This window comes from Bos javanicus, chromosome 6 (genome assembly GCF_032452875.1).
Source record: "Bos javanicus breed banteng chromosome 6, ARS-OSU_banteng_1.0, whole genome shotgun sequence".
Taxonomy (NCBI): Eukaryota; Metazoa; Chordata; class Mammalia; order Artiodactyla; family Bovidae; genus Bos; species Bos javanicus.
Window position 1 is genome coordinate 86,588,460 of NC_083873.1, and position 16,769 is coordinate 86,605,228.

At 36.6% G+C, this 16,769-nt stretch overlaps 1 protein-coding gene across 2 annotated transcripts in view; it reads left to right on the top strand.

The window, feature by feature from the left end:
* The window catches only part of MOB1B (MOB kinase activator 1B), a 58,072-nt gene extending 44,954 nt beyond the window's left edge, over nt 1-13,118 (top strand). For both annotated transcript variants that reach the window (XM_061420419.1, XM_061420420.1), the window contains exons 4-6: nt 1,524-1,657; nt 4,116-4,279; nt 7,352-13,118. In XM_061420419.1, the coding sequence (XP_061276403.1) occupies nt 1,524-1,657; nt 4,116-4,279; nt 7,352-7,429 (376 nt within the window). In that variant the 3' untranslated portion in view covers nt 7,430-13,118. The remainder of the gene's footprint in view (nt 1-1,523; nt 1,658-4,115; nt 4,280-7,351) is intronic.
* The last annotated feature ends 3,651 nt before the right edge of the window (nt 13,119-16,769 follow it).

Genomic DNA, 16,769 nt, shown 5'->3' on the forward strand with positions numbered 1-16,769 from the left:
TTTTTAAGCAAAGACTAAGCTGTTGCTGTTGTTTAGTCACTCAGTCTTGTCTGACTCTTTTTGTCCCCATGGACTGTAACTCACCAGGCTTCTCTGTTCGTGGACTTTCCCAGGCAAGAATACTGGAGTGGGTTGCCATTTCCTTCTCCAGGAAGACTAAGTAATGATGGTTTAAAGTCCTACCATTCATATTCTCTATCTCCAGAGAGAATCAAACAAGCTTAAGTCACACTTGAGACTTCGTTTTATATTAGGAAGAATCTCTTGACTGTGACAGTGATTAAATAGTGAAACAGGATGCCAGGAAGTGTTGGGAAATTGCCTATTGGAGACCTTCAAAGTTAACTTGACATTTCATCCCTGTTTCTCAGGGTTGGCAATAAGACATGGTGTCAGTATTTATTTGAGTGTATCCTATTTAACATTTACTGTTCAAGTGTGAGTAGCTATGACTAAACAGAAAGCATCCTTATTTATCCTGTCTCAAGATGGTTTTCATTGTTTGAAATACCCTGCAGTATTTTTCCATTATATTTTCTTCCAGCTCCTTTTCTAGCCTTACTCATCTGTTGTTCTGTCAGTCCAAACTCTGGGGCAAGGTTAGAAAAACACAGCTGGTTCAAAGGGAGAGGCAGAGGTAACCTTTCAGAAACTAAACTAAATGCTAGTTCAGTTTAGACATTTTTGTTCTTTGGAGTTTCAACTGCATGCTTATTGTCTTAAAAATCAGATTGTGGTTGTGAGTGTGTGTTTGTATAGTTAGCTCCATGAGCATTCTGTCGCACTGTTTTTACATACTCATTTACAGGTTTGTCTTCTCTACCAGTCTTTTCTCTGTGAAAATAGAGAAAACATCTTTCATTTCAGTGTCCCTTGTTCAAGAGGCATTCCTTGACTCATCATTTCTCATATTGTAGGTGCACATTAAAAGTTTATTGTACCAAAGGATAGTGTCTGGTTAATACACAAATACTATAGGCATCTTTATTGGGAGTCCCAGCCTTCCTCAAAGGCTTGTGTAGCTCCTGAACCAAGTATACTCAAATATTGAATCATTCTCTTTTTCATTCATTTTACTTTGGCACTTCTGTTTCATTCTCTATCCTTAAACCAAATTTTAACGTCCCAAATTAAAGAGAATCGTACTGTGTAAGGAGAAATGTTTTTTGAGGAAAAAGACAACAATTATAAAGATTAAAGATGATCATCATAGAAGTAAGAAATAAACTTAGGGTTTCTACTATGGCAATTTATACTGTATGTGATTCTAAAATATAAAAGTTATATATGAAGGAAGGTTCACAAAAAATGAGTTTGGTGGAATCTTAGTTTGTATCCTGATAAATGCAAAATAGTCTAATAGCAATTTTAAAATGCCAAATACAAAAAAAAATTAATTTGGAGGAAGAGATTAAAATATATCCTGAATATATTCAAAATAAACATATATGTAATACAAAAAATACAGACATTATTTATAGATTATATTGATATTCTGTGTGCTTTTTATCTTTCCAATACAGATATGAATATCATTGGGCAGATGGAACAAACATAAAGAAGCCTATTAAGTGCTCTGCACCAAAGTATATTGATTACCTGATGACGTGGGTTCAGGACCAGTTGGATGATGAGACATTATTTCCATCAAAAATTGGTATAATGGTTTTGGTTAACTGGGATCCCTCATGATTTATCTACCTTCATACTTCTCTAGGACTTACAATAGAATTGCCTGTGTATTCAAGGAACCATGCTGGATTAATTGCCACTTCAAAATATTTCTAATATTTCTAATCTTATATGCTTGAAAAGTGTCTTTGTTTTTTTTCATACCAAGTTTATCATGCATTAATTAGGTAAACCTCCCTATAATTTTAAACAATAAGAAGATCAGTATATCTTGGATTGTAACAAATCTGGCCTGTTTTAAGGGAAGAAAAGAGACTGGACATTGGGTAGACAGCCAGTTAGACATATGCTATAGTCATATCCATTTCATATTTAGAAAGGGAGTTTGTATGACATAAGGGACTTCCTTCATGGCTCAGCTGATAAAGAATCTGCCTGCAATGCAGGAGACCTGAGTTCCTGCATTGGGAGTCCCTGGGTTGGGAAGATCCCCTGGAGAAGGAACCAGCTACGCACTCCAGGATTCTGGCCTGTAGAATTCCATGGACTGTATAGTCCATGGGGTCGCAAAGAGTCGGACATGACAGCCACGACAGCCACTTTCACTTTCTTTAACTTTCATATGACATAAACCCAGTCTTACATTATATTTTTGTCAGAGCATTTGTATTCATGACCCATAGCATGAACCTTGCAGACTGTGAAATCAACTAGGTGAGAAGAAAACAAGAAGATTTGATGAGTTGACCTGTTAGCACCTAAGTGACTTTTACTTTTTTTTATATTCGCTGGCCTTTTAAAGGGCTAAACTTTCAAGCAGAGATTATTTACATTTAGACAGTTCATATGATTTTACTGTGTCAAACTGCTTACAGCTGTGTTTTCTAAAAAAAAATTAGAATTTGCTTTTTCAACGTCTTGACTGTATTTTATGCTTTTTTACTTTTGGGGAGAAGGATGTGGTGGAGGAGACAGCAATGTAAATAGTTGCTGTTATGACACATTCATTGAATGCTTTAACTACTTCAAAGCCTTTGTAATGAAAGGTCTATTTTTCAAAACTGCATTCCTTATATAGATAGTATGGTATGGGATAAGTGCCCTCATCTTTGATCTTCCATATTTTTAAACTTTTTATTTTAACCCAATTTCAGACTTTTGTTAGTAGAAAATTTGTAAGAATCATGCAAAGAACCCTTATATATCCTTCCAGATTCTTTAGTTGCCAGCATTTTAACTTATTTGCCTTCCCTCTCTCTCCCTCCTTCCCTCCCTGCTTCGCTCCTTCCCTACTTTTTCTTCCCTCCTGACCCCACATTCTTTCTTTTTCCTGAAGATTTGAGAGTAAGTTGCATATATGATGACCTTTATCTCCATGTGCTTCAATGTGTATTTTCTTAGACAATCACAAAGTAACTTTCAAAATCAGGAAATTAATACCAGTATATTATTGTCTAATTTACAGATCTTATTCCAATTTTTTAGTCTTTTTTGGTCTTTCATGGCATTGACATTTTTGAAGAGTGTAACATACTATTTAGTATAGTGTCCCTTCATTTGGGAGACACTTATGTCCCCCCAAATGTCTTATGTTGTCTTATGTTTTCTTGTGACCTATAACTTTTTTCTTTTAAACTTTTAATTTTATATTGAAGTATAGCCGTTTAACAATGTTGTGATAGTTTCTGGTAGGCTGCAAAGGGACTCAGCCATACATATACATGTATCCTTTCTCCCCAAAACTCCCCTCCCATCCAGGCTGCCAGATAACATTGAGCAGAGTTCCCTACTGTGCCATACAGTAGGACCTTGTTGTGACTTTTAATATTTTTGAGTGGGCAGTAGGCAATATGATCACATTGAAGCCAGTAGTACCATAAAAGTATTTGGCTTGTGTTTTGCCAGTCTGGATCATTTAGCCAGTTTAACAAGGGATGTGGATTTTTGTATTTTTCTAGTTTTATATTTGTTTAATGCTATAAAAGTGCTCTAATTCAGAAAGCCAGTCTCTCTAATTGAGCAGAGACTACAGCTAATTTCAAGATAAATGTAGTCCTGGTGTAGTAATGCGATAACTTCCGTAGGAAAAAAATATAAAAATGTATTGCCAGCATTTCAGACAAAACTAAACGTGGTAATACATTATTTGTGTTCAGCATAAGAAATCTGAGGGACTAAGTGTGCATTTTAGCACCATTACCATCTCAGACATTTATTTGTGGTATTTTTGGTAAACTGGTGTTATATTACAGGCCTAAGGGGCCATACTGAAGACAGATTCTTATTCCATAGAAGCATTGAAGTTTGTTTTCATTCATGATGTATTGAGAACATTTGACATGTACAATGGGTATATTAAGTGGTAATAAAAATATTTCTTATTTTCAGCCTTGTTTTGGTAATTTATGTTGTCACTTGCTGACAAACTCATACTGCTGTGTTCTCTTCTTGTTAATAGAGGGAGTTGTTTATCTCTTTACTAGGTGTCCCATTTCCGAAGAATTTCATGTCTGTGGCAAAAACTATACTCAAACGCCTATTTAGGGTTTATGCTCACATTTATCATCAGCATTTCGACCCTGTGATCCAGCTTCAAGAGGAAGCACATCTCAATACATCTTTCAAGCACTTTATTTTTTTTGTCCAGGTAAGTTTGATTAGGGATTTCCCTGATAGCTCAATATTTTGTAAAGAATTTGGTAAATTCTCAAATTCTCAGAATTTGGTAAAGAATCCGCCTGTGATGCGGGAGACCTGGGTTCGACCCGTGGGTTGGGAAGATCTCCTGGAGAAGGGAAAGGCTACCCACTCCAGTATTCTGGCATGGAGAAATCCATGAACTGTTTAGTCCATCGGGTCTCAAAGAGTCAGACACTACTGAGCCACTTTCACTTTCAAGTTAGAGTAAGAGATATTTTTTGCTCAGTAAAAGCAGTTATCTACAGAGTTATGAGGTGAATACTACATCCATACTGTCAGAATAAAATTTGCTCTATTTCTTTAGTCTTTATCCTCTTGAATACTTGCCATGATGATAAAGACTTGCCTTCAGTTTCTGAATTCCATCGCAAGTCTACAGTGAATCTGAGCGATCTTACTTCAGCTGTCTGTCTGTAATGGAGCAGCTGAATAGGGAACTTGGCTGGTGGACATGGAGTTGAACTTGTCTCTGAGCACTCCTGCTACTCCCTTTTCCTGTCTACTCTAGATCTTTTTTTGAAGATCTGGCATGGAAATGAACTTTAAATAGCATATCTTTTCCCTCCTTTTAAAACCATATTCTGAATAAGTTCTGAATTTGATAACTGTCCATTATTCCAAAGTGGGGGAGAAATGTCCCAAAGAGCGTTGATATTCCGGACATCCATTAATCTTTGATCCAACTCCTTAAGTTGACCTCCTCTTCCTTCACTGTTTAGTTCTCAGACATCTGGCTTTAGGGATTTAGACTAAAAGAAATGAGGTTATTCTTGCCCTGCTATAGTAATTAGAGAACCAACAGGTAGGAGTGAAAAAGGGAGAAATGCATAAACTGAGCAGATATTTTTCAGTGGAGGTTGGAGAAGGAAAGTGGTAGGTAGGAGATGTCCATGACTTAGAGCTCTGTTGTTGTTTTTTTAATCTGTTTTTGTATATAAACTTATAAATGCCTTTATCACACTCATCTCCACAAAGAAAAATTTGTTTATTTTCCTTCTATTAACACTCCTCACACTGAGGGCACACGTTTTGTATCTTAATTTCACCTATATAAACAAAAGAAATTTAGGAGATAGTAACTTGCCAAAACCATTGCTCTGAGCAATTATTTTACTGTGGTGTCCTATCTATAGATACCAATAGAAACAAAGAAAATGTTATACTAAATGTCTGCCTCTGTGCCTTGGTTTATGCAGAACATGATTACTTGAGGTTTCAGTAGTTTGGGAGAGGATTTCTCTCACCAGAAAGTTTAGTTTTACCTTACTGTATGATGTTAAAGTACCCTGTATCTCCCAACTCCTAGCAAATAGTAAGAAATTGGTATGTGGCATTTACCACATCTGAGCCTCATTACATGTGAGGATACTGTGATGGTTTTAAAGATGGGTCCGTTGGTTATATAGGATCACCTCTTTGAGTGAGAGTGGCCCCTGCCCTGGGCCTCACAGTTTAGAAGTTTGACCCTGGCCCTTCTCCAGCTTACTCCTCCCCACAGAGTGAGAAATCCGCATGGCCAAGAACATACCTGCGTAGGTCCCTTCTGCTATATACTTGGGTACGTGAGATTCAGAATTCCCTGCCCACGTGGTCCCAAGTGTATTTCCAGGATCTGCATGGATCTTTTCTGTTGGTCCATTGTTTTAAGGGAAGGTCATGTCTCTTATATGTATATCTCTAAACCTAGGGAACACCCATATTGCAGCTGTTCATGAGTGTGTGTGGACATTGCCTTTATAAGCCAGTCAGGGTGTCCACACTCCTGCATGTGAGACCCTTTCAAGTACAGGATAGATCTGGGGTTTGGTAGATCAGGGAGGTTTCCTGAGGGCCAAGGACTGGCTCTCCTCGTGTGTAGACTCTTGAGGAGTCTTTTAAAAATTCTAAATTTGAATCTGCCTTCCTGGCTACTATGAAGGTGTATTTGTCAAGGCAGGAGAATCAAACATATATAAAAATATATTAGCTTAATATAAAATATAATAACTTAGTCATGTGATATAATATCCATTTGTGTTCTTGGTTCACACCCCACAAATCTTAGTGGTAGACTTGCTGTTAAATGCCCCTTAATGTTTCTTCTCAGTTCTTACTTTTGGCACATGGTGAGTGCTAATAAACGAGTGAAATTGAGAGCTCAGAATGCCCCACTGTGGCAGAAGATCAGAAATACTGACAACCTTTATGTTTTAACCTTATAATTTATAAACTATTTTTATAGAGGAAAGCTATTAAGAATTGAATTTCAGAACGACAGTTTTAGAACTTCTAAAGAACCACAAATTGAATCCAGGCTTTCTTATTTGTTCTTTATAGGATTTTATTACTTATCACTTGTGGACTCCACATTATTCATGTCATTCTCATACCATATCCTATGTAGCTTGCAGATATGTTAGTTAATAACATAAACTAAATCGTTTATTCTTCATATAATGCTGTAATTTTCCTGAGAATTTTTTTGGTCCCTGCTTGATTGGATGTATCTAAATGGTGTCCCAGTTATTCATCCTAACAGGGAGCAGCAAGTCTCATTTATTGTTTACTTTCTGCCAGGGATTACATGAAGTGGTTCACACACAGTATCACATTTAGTCCCCATAGTAATCTTATGAGATATGTGTTTGTGTGTGTGTGTGTGTGTGTGTGTGTGTGTGTGTTAGTCGCTCAGTCGTGTCCAACTCTTTGCAACTCCACGAACTGTAGCCGGCCAGGCTTCTCTGTCCATGGAGTTCTCCAGGCAAGAATACTGGAGTGCATTACCATTCTCTTCTCCAGAATCTTGAGATAATTTATCCTAATATTAGTAGAAATGTAAAATCCCAGAAGTGGTTAAGTGATTTGCTCAAGATGCAAGAGGTAGAGAATAGGGGGGGGGGGGACTTTTTTTTTTTTTTTTAAGATTTGACTTGCATTTACTTTAAAAGCTAATTTCCAACAAATGTTAATGGAAATCTATTTTGGAATGAGATGTAAATAATATGTTCTTGCTGTTTCTTCTGCCTTTCTCGGCACATAGGAATTCAACCTTATTGATAGAAGAGAACTTGCACCACTCCAGGAACTGATTGAAAAACTCACCTCGAAGGACAGATAAAAGGATGGGGACCTATGCAAATTATTCCTCAAATCAAGCTGTGTGGAGTGTATTTGAATTTTGTTGTATTTTATTTTTATCTTGGTTGTTTTTATCTACTCTTGGAGGGCTTGTTTGGGTTCCTTTTTCTTTAATCTGAATAAATGAAACCATATACTATTGCTAGAGGAAGCCAAGAACCACTGTCTATACATTTGATAGGGGTAAATTTTGTCTTAGTGGAATATAGTATTTTTTTTAACTTGGAGAATTTTTAATAATATTATATGTTGAAAGAAAATGCTTACTGATTAGACTGCTCATGGATGGCTGTTCTCCCTGTGTAAATTGTGGCTAATTTTTGAAGTCCCCAAAAGACATTTTTAAGTGCCTTGGCAGGCTCACTTCTGAGGTGCAAAGCACAGACATAGAATTGAACAGGGCTTGAAACAATATTAGGATTTCTACCCAGGGCACTTACTGATGCATGTTTTAAAATATTGATAAAAGCCATAGTTTACCTAAATTGATGATCTCCAACTTTTACTACATTAGAGAAACAATTTGTAAAGGTGTGCGTGTAGGGCATAAAAAATTAGTATTTCTTAATTATTTTTGATATTGATAGTAATTCTGTTCAATGGATACTTAGAGTTCTATAAGCAAGTCTTTTCCATCTCTTGATATCTGTGATATTGAAACTTGAAGATGTTGAAATGTAATAGCTGTTACATTTTGGCTTCTTTCTACACTTTAACTGCACTGTAGATGTAAAAATTCAGGTTATATATAGGTTTGCGATCTTCAGAGGTGATGCTGAACTGTGAGGTTTCTTAGCAATTGCCAAATGAGCCATAAGTCTGCAAAATCCCCTTCTGCTTTGAAGAGGACTGGAGTGTGTGGTTGTGGGGGACGAGGGTGGGGTTAGTTTGAATGGGGCGTTATAGATGGGATTGAGTATGGGAAGTCAAGTTCAAGAAAGTCCTTTCTCAGAACGCTTGACTAGAATGGCATGAAGATTTTAATCAATATCTTGTAAACAAAGTCTTAGAGACTTCCTTTTAGGAATCAACTTCCATGTGAAGTTAAAAATAAATAACTAACTTTAGATGTAGGCATGCACATGGAATTTAAGGACTCTGTGGGGAAATTGATCACTTTACAGCATTTCCATTCAGTGAATGGAGCTGGTGTTTTATCATTTTAAAATGATACAGTACCTTCTTTGCTTGTTGTAGGCCCAAGCGTTCTGACTTCTGATTTTTCCACTGTGAAAGGAGGTCTTTCTTTGCAGTGATATCAGATAATGAAAGTGTTAAATGAGTACTTACTAACTTTTACCTTTTTTTGCCATGACTTTCTAGTGAACTATTCCCATAAGTAAAAAATTCAGAAACTTAGTTTTTGAAGTAAATATTAACATTTTTCACTTCAGTTTTATTCTTGCAAATTATCCTCTTAGACTTTCAGTTTTAATTTTGTCAGTTCTGGTAAAACTGTTTCCTTCAGTTCGAAATATATACCTTTTCCCTTGTAGGCTAGAAATCTTGCTCTGAAATTATATAGACTAAAAACACTTACTAGAAAAGATTGTAAAATGAAATCAGTTTGGTTTTGCCATTAACAAATCGAATAGTGATACAATTTAATGCCATTGCAATATGATCACTAGGAACTTTTTCTCCCATTTCATTTCTAGCAATCATTCTCCACGTACCAACATGGAATTAACAGGAGAAACTGACAGAGGCAAATACATTGGACATTCATTGGTAACACCTATTTGTAAACTGCAGTGAGAACTGCTGACATCCTTAAAACAATTATTTTAGTATCTGAATATACAACATCAGCCACTATGGGTTGATTCAGAAGTAAAATTTGACATCCAGTGATTTGGGCCCTATCCATTTAGGAAAATGAAGCACATGATTATTCAAATTGTCTTCCATACTGCATTTGACTTCGTATCAACCTAATAATAAAGGGGTTGCAGTAGCCAGGTGTGGAGAGAAAAGTGAAACATTCATTTTTCTCATTTAAGCCTTACATAGTACTGTACAAATGTTATTATAAATTAATGTTTAGTAGCAGGACTGACTTTTCCACTCTAGGTAGATAGGAGTTTCTTGTCACTGTGCCAGAATCTCAGGTGCCTGCTTCTGAGTATTCCTTGAAAAAAAGGTATTGGGAAGTAAGGACGTATGTATGTGTATACATGGTAACAAAGTAGAGACATTCTCCCAGGGAGAGGCCTGGCAGTGTACATGGTGTTAACATGGCTGCATGTAGGGAAACACCAGAGCGTGTGCGAAATAACTGATTTCTTAAAAAGTTGCTTTGATTCAGTTGGTTCCCATGAGCATTAGTAAGTTGCCCTTTATAAAATAAGGATCACATCTTGTTTTGCAACAGAGTTTGCTTACAAATGTCTATTGGATTCTTTCCAAGTCTCTTAATTTACAAATAACCAGGATAATGATTCCCCCCACTCTGTCCCACCTTTTTTACAGAGATACAAAGCAGAAGTTGGTTTTCTCATATGCGGATGAAAGCATGAAATACAAAGTAATAAGTTTACATAGTGTTACTGTCGCAATGCTTTGGTTAAATGTTGATATAAAGCAAGTTTTAGGAATTCTTTTAAATGATGAAGTAATGGTGGTGGAAAGAAATTAGTAACAGAAAGAGTGAAAATCTTTTCATTAGCTGTAGGTGGTGCTACTGGCTTTTATTTGCTGGCTTGATTATTCTGTTTCCCACAAAAACCATGGCATTAGTAAAACAGTAAGTATGTGTTAGGTGGTAGAGGCTTTGGAGGTCAGTTTACCTTAAATTGAAAGATTTTAGATAGCTGTTTCTTCCTACCTTTGCTTGTTATTTGTAAATGCTAAATGGTCAGCATAAAACTAGATGGGAGAAGAAATGTTTAGAGTATAATAAATATGTCTCAGACTGAGTTACTGCCTGGCTTATCAGGAAAGAAAGCACTACAATCTCTTCAGGAATTACAGATAATGTGCATATTTATATTTTACATGTAATCACCATAGTCCATTTTATGTATAGTATTTTCCTTGCTTAGGGGAAAAGAGCACAGTAACAGATTTCTTTTATACCTTTGTCTTCACCCTCTCTGAGAGAGGTTTTGATAACCACTGAAATAGTAAGATATGGGAGATATAATTGTTAGTCTGTAGGACTTCCTTTTAAAATAAATATGCCACACCTTAAACAGCCAAGTGAGAGTTGATCTTCAGGGTGGTTTCTTGGGAGCACTACTTATTCCAGCTACACTGTAGAGGTATAATCACTTTCAGAGATGCCTTGAGAGTTGTTGTGTGACTATACAAGAAAATCCATTTCATCATTTTAGTTGCACCAAAAACTTTTCTGGAAGCTTAATATGACCTATCTCATTTACCAAAATGACTCTGCTTTGGCTCTTTTCTTAGAACTAAACTATTAAGGAAGTTCAAAAGAATATGCAAAAAAAAAAAAAATATGCCATAGGATCTGAATTGCAGAAGAGAATGTTTTGAGTATTGATTTGTAACATCATTTAATAAAAAACATAATTTCTTCATGTCACTACTTTGAGGTAGGCAATATCATTTGGATGTATACATTTTATTTTATTTTTAAAAATTTAGTTTAATTATCTTACACTTAAATATAATAACTTTAAAAAAAAAGGATCCAATATTTAAGATAGAAGTAACTTAAGAAAATAACAACCTTTACCTCTATCCTTTTTTAAAAAAAACTTACTTTCATGCAAATGAACAATTTAAATTTCAAGGCTGGAGAAATTGGAACACATTTTATATATTAATTATGCTGAATTTAAGTCTGTGTATCGTAGTAAAAAATTTCAAACTGTATAATCATTTCATGTCGTTTATAACTTTAACATTTTATTGTCTTTTTAAAAGATACAATCAAGAAGTATATTTGAAAATATCACTGCATACCAAGAGGAAAGCTTATTTTCAAACATATCAGGGACATTAAAAAATATACCAATTCCTAGAAACACTATTTTAGATCTATACTTTAAGAAACACTCCTAAAATGATTTAAATATCAGCATATTGTCGTAGTATTCAGTTTCACATAGGAATTATTGTTGTTCAGCTATCAGTGTAATGGTGTATGAGAAAACTGTTTAGAGGTAAAGTTATTTCATGATTTAATGGAAAATGATTTTAATCTATAATAACAATTCTGATTGCAGACAGTCTGAATTTTTGAGGCTCTCCTAATGGGCTAATCATAGAGAAAAAATCATTTTGAAGCTATAAAACTGTGTTTCTGTGTCTGCCATACTTAAATTTTGACAAAAGAGAAAATACAGATTAAAATACTGAGTACTCTCAGTTTTGCAAGTGTGACACATTTTCTGCATATAATACTACACAATAGAAAAAGTTGGATTAAATCCTCAAAGATAGTGAAAACACTGGCCTTTCCAAACTGTGTGTTTACTTGTCATCTCCTTCTCTTTGGAGGTAAATTCTTTCCTTATGGCTGTTGACTTTCCCTATCTTCTTCCCTCCCCATCTTGCAACACACACTCACATGGACAAAAAACAAAACAGATTGATTATATAGGTCCTCACTATTGGTGATTCTAAAGTGATTGCTGTCACTAGATAGGTTGTGGCTGAAGTGTTGGACAATAAAACTTAAAGGAGCATTTTTGGTTTGTTTTGGTTGACAACTTTCTTTAAACTATGTCACTGAAACTGATATTATTAGTGATATACATTTAAAATTGTATTAATATTTAGTGTCTGTTATAAATCTTTTATGTGTGGTTGTTTCTTACAGGTTTGCACGTTTTAATTTTTGTTTACTTAATTGTGCAAGGTGTAAAATAGATTCGCACATTTTCATTTTAGGAACACTTGTCTCCCTGAATTGTTCTGCAGAGATAACTATTTTTAGGGGAAATAGTTTTTTACAGCCACTAAATTGTATTTGTTATTTTTGTACATGCATTGCTAGGGTGGTAAGAGCACTAATCTTGTAGGGAAAAACTTTTGTTTTATTTGAATGTTTCCTATACATTATTACTTACAATTACCTAGGAACAGCATCATGAAATACAATAAATATAAGAACACTTAAAGTTTTAATAAAATCATTTCTATCAAACAGGACAAAACCAGAAAAATACTACCAGAGCCATAAATGGAAGCGGTAGCATACACACTGTGCAAGTGTTGTCGAGAATGAGTAAGGCGGGAGCCCGCTCTCATGGAGATGGACAGTTTCTCTATATTAAAGGAGCTGTCTAAAACATGAAATGCAATATGGGCGCGTATTGTAAATTGTGCCAAGATTACTCAAATTGTAGTTACTGTGGGTCAAACTTTAAACTGTTTCATCATTTTTGTTTTAAGAGGGGATACTGAGGGAATTCTCTGGCAGTCAAGTGGTTAAGCCTTGGCGCTTTCACTGCCTGGGCCTGGGTTCGATCCCTGGGTTGGGGGAACTAAGATCCTGCAAGCCACATGATGTGGCAAAAAAAAATAAGAGGGTACTGAATGTCAGAAAGTCTACAATATGTTTTGAGAGATGTAAATAAAGTATACAGACTTGTATGTGATGGGATTGGAACTATTTAATTTCTAGTTTTTTTTGTTTGTTTTAAGGAAGAAAATGTTTATTTAAAAAATAATAAATAGTTATGTTTGGTCATGAATCCTGACTTTGCATTAGTGTTCATTTTTGCTATAGGTATTCCCACATTGTGTACATTCCCAGAGAAATATTGAAGGTCTATGAAATATGTTGAACAGTTTTAGGCCTTATTTTTTGTAATGTTCACAACAACCCTGGAAATTAGTATCTCAATATTTTTTATACTAGAAAGCTAAAGCTTAGAAACTGTAAAGTCACTGATGAGAACTAGGGTTAAAAAACCTGAATATGCTTGATCTTGAGACCAGTGCTTTTATTTTGTTTAAATATACTATTACTATGAGAATAGTTAGCAAAATAATTGTTGACTTTTCCATTAAGCCAAGATTTTATCTTAATATTTTGTCTTCATTGTAGACCATTAAAGGGCTTCCCTGGTAGCTCAGCTAGTAAAGAATCCCCCTGCAATGCAGGAGACTCCAGTTCAATTCCTGGATCGGGAAGATCCCCTGGAGAAGGGATAGGTTATCCACTCCCGTATTCTTGGGCTTCCCTTGTGGCTCAGATGGTAAAGAATCTGCCTACAATGTGAGAGATTTGGGTTGTGGATAGGAGAAATTTATAAGCAAGTTTACTGTGTTGATAAACATCCTTTTACAGAAGTTGTTGGGTGGGTATACACAAATGCATGGGTTGTGTAACCACTTAATACTTTCTGCCTAAATTATTCTCATTTTCTCAGTTGGTTAAAGAGTTTTCTTAATAAACCTGTATGCTATCAGGAGACCCTGTCTCATTCTTTAGTTATACCAGCATTCCTGCAGGAGAAAAGGAATTCCTACATTGAAGGAGTAGAAAAATTTCCGGCAGGAGTTAAGATGGTAGCATACTTGTTCCTGGTTGAGTATTCTAATACCCTGTATTTTATCTGTAATTCCCAAGTCTGAAAAGCTCAGAAAAAGTACTTTCTTCAGTTCACTGCAAACTGAACCTGATATGAGGTTAACAGTCTTTATTTCACTGTGCAAATTGATGTTTCACTGCAAAATGTTAGTGTATTTAACACTTCTGCAGGAGGGTGAGGAATGGTTACATAATATACATAATATGTGACTATTTTTCTTTCCTAAATTCCAAAACTGGAAAAATTCCGAAACTGAATTGACTACAAGAGTTTCACGTAAGACATTGTGGACAAAAATCAGGGAGTACATTCGAAAGTTTTTTTTTAGTCTCTTCCTTATGTTAGCCATTGGTTATGGAGGATATAATGAACTTAATGTCAGAGTTTCCCGTGTTTAATATTTCAGTCACTGCACTATAGTGGTTTTGGTTTTTGTTTTATATATATATATATATATATATATTTTTTTTTTTTAGTTTCATCTTGTTTTGGTGGAGGAAGAAACACATTTAAAGATTTCTTCAGTTCAGCCACCCAGTCGTGTCTGCAACTCCATGGACTGCAGCATGCCAGGCCTCCCTGTCCATCACCAGCTCCCAGAGTTTACTCAAACTCAGGTCCATTGAGCCGGTGATGCCATCCAAACATCTCATCCTCTGTCATCCCCTTCTCCTCCCACCCTCAATCTTTCCCAGCATCAGGGTCTTTTCAAATGAGTCAGCTCTTGCGTCAGGTGGCCAAAGTATTGGAGTTTCACCTTCAGCATTAGTCCTTCCAATGAACATTCAGGACTGATTTCCTTTAGGATGAACTGGTTGGATCTCCTTGCAGTCCAAGGGACTCTGAAGAGTCTTCTCCATCTGCTCAACCCCAAATATCTTTATCCGATCCATATGGGACTGAGCTCTACTTTCCTCCTGGAAGGTCTCAGAGAATCACCTTGCTTTATTCTCTCCAGTAGCTGCCAAAACCCTTACCATTTCATGATTTTCCCCTCAAGTTTGGATGTAGGATATATAATACCTAGCAGTGGGACAGACAGAGTCGGACACGACTGAAGCAACTTAGCAGCAGCAGCAGTGGGACGGAGAAGGCAATGGCACCCCACTCCAGTACTCTTGCCTGGAAAATCCCATGGATGGAGGAGCCTGGTGGGTTGCCGTCTATGGGGTCGCACAGAGTCGGACCAGACTGAAGTGACTTAGCAGTAGCAGCAGTGGGAATTCCCTGGCTTCCGCTGCTGGGGGCCTGGGCTTCGTCTCTGGTCAGGGAACTAAGATCCTGCAAGCAGCAGGATGCAACCAGAACAAAAGCAGAACAAAAACCTAGAAGCTTCCCTGACTTCCTTGCTATACCAGTGACAAATATTCAGGCCTTTCTCATTTCTAGAATCCTGCTATTTATTACTATGGGGATAAACAAAAGTAATATACATAAAGTACTACAATTATGAAATAACATAGGGAATTTACAAAAAATGATTTTTGTTTCCATCCTAGAGTTCACTATGGAATCACATTTTGATTCTGCCCACCTCCCCCCTCCCTTTTGTTTTGAGAATGGATTCACCATTCCATTTATGGTTTCTGTGAACAGTTTCAACTTGGGAACTTCTAGACTGGGGAGTAGCCTGTTTATTAGGTCTTTATCATGATTAAAAATAAATTCTGGGCGTTTCTACACTGCATTTGTCCCCAGCTAGTCAGTGACTAAACAACAGACATGAGTCATCTATAAGAGGACATGGAACCTATGTAGGCATTCAAAAATTCAATATGCGTTTGTTATTTGTGCTTTGTTGTATAGTGACTAAGTCATGATTGACTCTTTTGCAACCCCATGGACTGTAGCCTATGAGGCTCCTTCTGTGCATAGGATTTTCCAGGCAAGAATACTGGAGTGGATTGCCATTTCCTTCTCCCAGTGATCTTCCTGACCCAGGGATGGAACCTCATCTCCTGCATTGGCAGGAAGGTTCTTTACTACAGAACCCCCAGGGTGTAGGCAGGCAAGGTTAATTAAGCTTATTGTTATGCTGAACAGAAACCTAACAGGTATGGTAAATTTATACCACTGTAGGGTGGAGAAATTTTCCTTCTCAGTCAGTCAGTCAGTTCAGTCCTTCAATCCTGTCCTACTCTTTGCGACTCTTTGCGACCATGAATCTCAGCACACCAGGCCTCCTTGTACATCACCAACTCCCTGAGTTTACTCAAACTCACGTCCATCGAGTCACTGATGCCATCCAGCCATCTGATCCTCTGTCGTCTCCTTCTCCTCCTGCCCCCAATCCCTCCCAGCATCAGGGTCTTTTCCAATGAGTCAACTCTTCGCATGAGGTGGCCAAGTACTGGAGTTTCAGCATCAGACCTTCTAATGAACACCCAGGACTGATCTTTAGGATGGACTGGTTGGATCTCCTTGCAGTCCAAGGGACTCTCAAGAGTCTTCTCCAACACCACAGTTCAAAAGCATCAATTCTTTGGCGCTCAGCTTTCTTCACAGTCCAATTCTCACATCCATACATGACCACTGGAAAAACATAGCCTTGCCTAGACGGACCTTTGTTGGCAAAGTAATGTCTCTGGTTTTTAATATGCTATCTAGGTTTGTCATAAGTTTCCTTCCAAGGAGTAAGCGTCTTTTAATGTCATGGCTGTAATCACCATCTGCAGTGATTTTGGAGCCCGGAAAAATAAACACTGTTTATTTATTAAATTAAAAAAAAAAAATGACACTGTTTCCACTGTTTCCCCATCTATTTCCCATGAAGTGATGGGACCAGATGCCATGATCTTACTTTTCTGA